Here is a 6,458-nt window from a genome sequence, read left to right as displayed (position 1 = left end):
CTGGTTCATGGAAAGAGAGACACGGGGCTGGTTCATGGAAACAGAGACACGGGGCTGGTTCAGGGAAAGAGAGACACGGGGCTGGTTCAGGGAAAGAGAGGCATAGAGCTGGTTCAGGGAAAGAGAGGCACAGGGCTGGTTCAGGGAAACAGAGACACGGGGCTGGTTCATGGAAACAGAGACACGGGGCTGGTTCATGGAAACAGAGACACGGGGCTGGTTCAGGGAAAGAGAGGCACAGGGCTGGTTCAGGGAAAGAGAGGCACAGGGCTGGTTCAGGGAAAGAGAGACACGGGGCTGGTTCAGGGAAAGAGGGGCACAGGGCTGGTTCAGGGAGAGAGGGGCACAGGGCTGGTTCATGGAAAGAGAGGCACAGGGCTGGTTCATGGAAAGAGGGGCACAGGGCTGGTTCAGGGAAAGAGGGGCACAGGGCTGGTTCATGGAAAGAGAGGTACAGGGCTGGTTCATGGAAAGAGAGGCACAGGGCTGGTTTAGGGAAAGAGAGACACAGGGCTGGTTCAGGGAGAGAGGGGCACAGGGCTGGTTCAGGGAAAGAGGGGCACAGGGCTGGTTCAGGGAAAGAGGGGCACAGGGCTGGTTTAGGGAAAGAGGGGCACAGGGCTGGTTCAGGGAAAGAGGGGCACAGAGCTGGTTCAGGGAAAGGGGGGCACATGGCTGGTTTAGGGAAAGAGGGGCACAGGGCTGGTTCAGGGAAAGAGGGGCACAGGGCTGGTTCAGGGAAAGAGGGGCCGGGGCTGGTTTAGGGAAAGAGAGGCACAGGGCTGGTTCAGGGAAAGATATGCACAGGGCTGGTTCAGGGAAAGAGGGACAAGGGGCTGGTTCGGTGAAAGAGATGCACAGAACTGGTTTAGGGAAAGAGGGGCACAGGGCTGGTTCAGGGAAAGACAGGAACGGGGCTGGATCAGGGAAAGAAAGGCTCGTGGATGGTTTAGATAAAAGAGAAGCACGGGGCTGGTTCAGGGAAAGAGAGGCATAGAGCTGGTTCAGCGAAAGAGATGCACAGGACTGGTTTAGGGAAAGAAAGGCACAGGGCTGGTTTAGGGAGAGAGAGGTACAAGGATGGTTCATGGAAAGAGGGGCATGGGGATGATTCAGCGAAGGGGGGGCACATGGCTGGTTTAGGGAAAGAGACGCAAAGAGCTGGTTCAGGGAAAGAGAGGCACAGAGCTGGTTCATCGAAAGAGAGGCACGGGGCTGGTTCAGGGAAAGAGAGGCACGGGGCTGGTTCAGGGAAAGAGAGGCACAGGGCTGGTTCAGGGAAAGAAAGGCACGGGGCTGGTTTAGGGAAAGAGTAAGAGAGGCACGGGGCTGGTTCGTTGAAAGAGAGGCACGGGGCTGGTTCGTTGAAAGAGAGGCACGGGGCTGGTTCGTTGAAAGAGAGGCACGGGGCTGGTTCGTTGAAAGAGAGGCACAGGGCTGGTTCGTTGAAAGAGAGGCACAGAGCTGGTTCAGGGAAAGAGAGGCACAGGGCTGGTTCATGGAAACAGAGGCACAGAGCTGGTTCAGGGAAACAGAGGCACAGGGCTGGTTCATGGAAACAGAGACACGGGGCTGGTTCAGGGAAAGAGAGGCACGGAGCTGGTTCAGGGAAAGAGAGGCACGGGGCTGGTTCAGGGAAAGAGAGGCACAGGGCTGGTTCAGGGAAAGAGAGGGACAGGGCTGGTTCAGGGAAAGAGAGGGACAGGGCTGGTTCAGGGAAAGAGTAAGAGAGGCACGGGGCTGGTTCATTGAAAGAGTAAGAGAGGCACGGAGCTGGTTCAGGGAAAGAGTAAGAAAGGCACAGGGCTGGTTCAGGGAAAGAGAGGAACAGAGCTGGTTCATGGAAACAGAGGCACAGAGCTGGTTCAGGGAAAGAGAGGGACAGGGCTGGTTCAGGGAAAGAGTAAGAGAGGCACGGAGCTGGTTCATGGAAACAGAGACACGGGGCTGGTTCAGGGAAACAGAGACACAGGGCTGGTTCATGGAAACAGAGACACGGGGCTGGTTCATGGAAACAGAGACACGGGGCTGGTTCATGGAAACAGAGACACGGGGCTGGTTCAGGGAAAGAGAGGGACGAGGCTGGTTCAGGGAAAGAGAGGGACAGGGCTGGTTCAGGGAAAGAGGGGCACATGGCTGGTTCAGGGAAAGAGAGGGACAGGGCTGGTTCAGGGAAAGAGAGGCACGGGGCTGGTTCAGGGAAAGAGAGGCACGGGGCTGGTTCAGGGAAAGAGAGACACGGGGCTGGTTCAGGGAAAGAGAGGGACAGGGCTGGTTCAGGGAAAGAGAGACACGGGGCTGGTTCAGGGAAAGAGAGGCACGGGGCTGGTTCAGGGAAAGAGAGACACGGGGCTGGTTCAGGGAAAGAGAGACACGGGGCTGGTTCAGGGAAAGAGAGGCACGGGGCTGGTTCAGGGAAAGAGAGGGACAGGGCTGGTTCAGGGAAAGAGAGGGACAGGGCTGGTTCAGGGAAAGAGAGGGACAGGGCTGGTTCAGGGAAAGAGAGGGACAGGGCTGGTTCATGGAAACAGAGACACGGGGCTGGTTCAGGGAAAGAGAGGGACAGGGCTGGTTCAGGGAAAGAGAGGCACGGGGCTGGTTCAGGGAAACAGAGGCACGGGGCTGGTTCAGGGAAACAGGGGCATAGAGCTGGTTCAGGGAAAGAGAGACACGGGGCTGGTTCAGGGAAAGAGAGGCACATATCTTGAGCTGGTTCAGGGACAGAGAGGCACAGAGCTCGAATTAGATATAGTGATGCAGGTCACAGACGTGTACCACTTTGGTGAAAGAAGACATGCAGAGAGCTAGCATGTCGATACCCAGTCTTTCTACGGAACCTGTAGTGTGTATCTTGCCAAGACATGTAGAAAGCAGATAAAACTAATTGTTAACAGCTTTTGGTTAGCCTACCATGCAGAGTAACGTTTGACATATACCACCTAATGTCTTCAAATATAAAATGTCACACAATTATTGTGTTACATCCTTTATTAATGACACCTAGTTGAAATCACAATGCTATGCAATATTTACATACATCAAAGATCTACAACATATATTCATAATTTCATACGTTCAAAAATAATAGAAGATAATGTATAGTGTAACTCGTTCAAGTAACTATTCGCGAAAGTGTTCAGTAATCGAAACACGCAAAGTAATCAAATTAATTTATTCTTTAACTAAATTTTAGATTACGTTTCATAATCATTATATTTATGATTATGACGGTGATATTCATCTCTGTTGCGCAGTAGGACATTATAGATAATTTGTTACATGTAACATTATTCCGACGGCAAGTTCATAAAGTGACATGTTGGCCAACCACGCAAAACAAGTAAATGTAAACACAACATCAGTAGCCAGTCAGGCGTGACATCAGCAACAGAAAGGTCGCGATGACCACAAAATGCCAAGGTTCTGCTGGGATATCCACCAGCCTCGTTTTCATTTCGCCGTGACGTCACACTTCGTCTTTGTCGGGAGAAATTCCCCACATATCGAGAGATTCCCCAGCCTGAAATGTTGTATATTTCACGAAATCCTTGTGTTAAGGACATGATGTGGTAACGTACGACATTTTGACATTATTACCATGGTAACTACCTGACAGACAAGCTCGGCCAAGGCGGATTTAGCCCTGAGCTGAGTGGAAAATCTCGGGGATGCCACGTAGAAAATCAACAACTCTGGCCACCTCACCTCTCAAACGTAAGTAGGCCTAATGTTTTATGATAATTTTTGAAACCGAGCTTGGCAAATGATGTTGCTGTCATGCATGTGTCTATATATCCTTGCTTTTGAAATACATGTTGTCTGATATTACACACGAGGGGTGGGAGGGTTATCATTTTCACCTCGTTTTGGGGAAACACCTCCAATATTCGACAGGGGTTACCCTTATTAGTTATGCATTCGCCCGCAACATCCGTTGGCTAATTCAGTAAATTGACTTTACTAACAACTTTGAATCTCAACGTGTGTGTAATTTTCGTATCTGTTTGAATGTAAACATGTGTTCATTGTCAACAAGCTTTAACTTATAACACATATTCAGCGAAAACATTGCTGTTGCGAGGTGGTAATGGCGTACGAGATGGACGAGTCTACATAGCAACATCGAGGGTGGGCGGGTTTCATGTGGCTCGTGGATCTATAAATAGCCGAGACAAGCATTCCTGCACAGGTTGTCGTGGGGTGTTCCGGAGAGGCCTCAGCACGAAAACAACATATTTATAGACTTGTGAACAGTTCGTAATGGGTTTTGCGTTTCGTAAAAGCAGCTTATTGTAAGAGGGTGATATCAAACCTGAAAATAAATCATCAAAAATGTGAAAAATAATCCTGACTTAACGTTAATTAGCAGTTTCCATTAAAACAGAAAGCCTAATCCGATCCTTTGGAAACCAGAAATGAGAGAATGAATTACCTAATGCAAACAATACGATGAGAAAGTTTTTTTGTATGTTTTAACTTACTTGAAAAATTATTAATACTAAGTCATGAAAAGCGACATAAAACCCTCTGCACACGCTTTGGGACAAGCAGGTATGAATATAATAATTTGTATGAATACAATTTTAAGAGTCACTGAGCAGTGTCATATTAACCCTTGACTCGTAACAACGAAACTAGAAATATTTTATGGTGGTTTGACGGGTACCCAAGACCCTTGTGTGCTTTCGAACTAATGCATTAGGACTTTCTTACCTTATAACTGACTAAATGTTTGCTATTAAATGATGTCATAATGCATGATCATGATTGTTAGAGAAAAAAAATGTAATGTATTTGTTGTATGACCTTTTCAAGGCCTATTCGAACTTAAAGCCGAGTCTACTTTGGGACTGTGGTCGAACATGATGCCATTTGAAGCCTGCGGGAGCATTCTTTGTTATTCCGCAACGTCTGTCAGATAGCATATTGTCTTGTACGAGTACACCAAATACCCCAACAGCCTTATCCCATGCATAATGAGAAGGTGCAGCTGCCCAATGATTGAAGCGTTCTCTCGTCACGCCGCGGCCGGGGTTCGTTTCCTGGATACAAGGTGTAAATCCCATTTCTGGTGTGCCTGACCCGTAGAATAGGTCTTCAGCAACCCATGCTTGCCGTGAAAGGCGACTATGCTTGTCTTGAGAGGTGACTAACGGGATCGGGTGGTCAGGCTCGATGACTTGGTTGATGCAGGTCATCGAGCCCAATTCCGTGGATCGATGCTCATGATATCAATCAGTGGATTTTCTGGTCGAGACTCAATTATTTACAGACCGCCGTCCTATAGCTGGAATATTGCTGAGTGCGGCGTAAAACAACCAACCAACCAACCAATCTGGTGTGCCTTCCCTGATATTGCTAGAAACAGCACAAACCCTTTCGCAAGCACTCGTTGTTAATCACATTCTCTGCATGCTGCTGATTCATAATACTGTAACAAGAACACCATGGGACTAGTTATATTGAATTAGGTGACCTAGCTGGCTAATGGGAAAGATTAAATGTCCTATTTCATTGTCTTTACTTAAAGCTTAATATGAATTTTGGCGATAATTTGCCAGGAATGTGTGAAGAGTTTGTGTTTCTGAAGTTTAGAACTGATGTTCATGGTTTTCATGCTAATATATTGTAATAGCCCGAATATAGTTACATTGGTCATGAAGGCCTTTAGATTGACTGCGAGTATTTTATGGTTTGCACTATATTGAACGAGGAATGTGAGAACTGTGCCATCCTACATGCCTTACATGCTAAAGTGTTCGCTCGTCGCGACGAAAGGTAGGATTCGATCGATACTCCATATGGGTAAATTGTGGGAAGCCCATTTCTGGTATCTCTGTGATGTTGATAGAATATTGCTGAAACGGCGTAAAACTATACTCAATCTTTCATTGTGAAAGTTGCTTTCTTATTAATAGTGACGTGCAGGTTATTATACGAGCATGTGTGTCACACTGATTCTGCGAAACGAGCGTCAGAATTCTTGTATTTCTCAAGCGAGAGCGATGGTAATGCATGATTTCTTACACGGGTTTCGTTAGAACAGTATGCGAGTGTTGTGTTTTCTTTTCAGCCTATTATTCCCTAAACCCTTTGAGCTCCCATTTAGAAAAAATGTGCTGCTCACGATCACTGTCTTAAAATAACACATTTATCGAATAACGTTAATCTTCAGCCATGACGGCGTTTTCAGTGTGTCGTCATTCCGACCTTACGCCACAATAAGATTCGAATGACGTCAACAATAACGATTTTATGAACTCAATTTACATTTAACCATATGGTTATTACGGTAAATAGTATTACGTTAGAAAACAATTTGACATGGGTCAATAAAAATATATATTTGTATGTGTTCAGCTACGAATTCCTGTGATTAGAGTAGAAGCAAAAGAACAAAGCATTTCAGATCTGACATAAATAATTCTCTGTTTCCATGGTAATCGTAGGGCAGAATA

General features: G+C 47.1%; 1 protein-coding gene across 1 annotated transcript in view; it reads left to right on the top strand.

Moving 5' to 3' along the window:
- Positions 1-3,470: 3,470 nt before the first annotated feature.
- LOC124110943 overlaps positions 3,471-6,458 on the top strand; it is a 45,934-nt gene continuing 42,946 nt past the window's right edge. Inside the window, exon 1 of the mRNA XM_046470437.2 lies at positions 3,471-3,714. Within this exon, the coding sequence (XP_046326393.1) occupies positions 3,669-3,714 (46 nt within the window). The 5' untranslated portion in view covers positions 3,471-3,668. The remainder of the gene's footprint in view (positions 3,715-6,458) is intronic.

Source organism: Haliotis rufescens, unplaced genomic scaffold, assembly GCF_023055435.1.
Source record: "Haliotis rufescens isolate VD_foot unplaced genomic scaffold, xgHalRufe1.0.p SCAF_1, whole genome shotgun sequence".
In the NCBI taxonomy this organism is placed as follows: Eukaryota; Metazoa; Mollusca; class Gastropoda; order Lepetellida; family Haliotidae; genus Haliotis; species Haliotis rufescens.
This window is presented reverse-complemented; position numbering and strand designations above follow the sequence as displayed.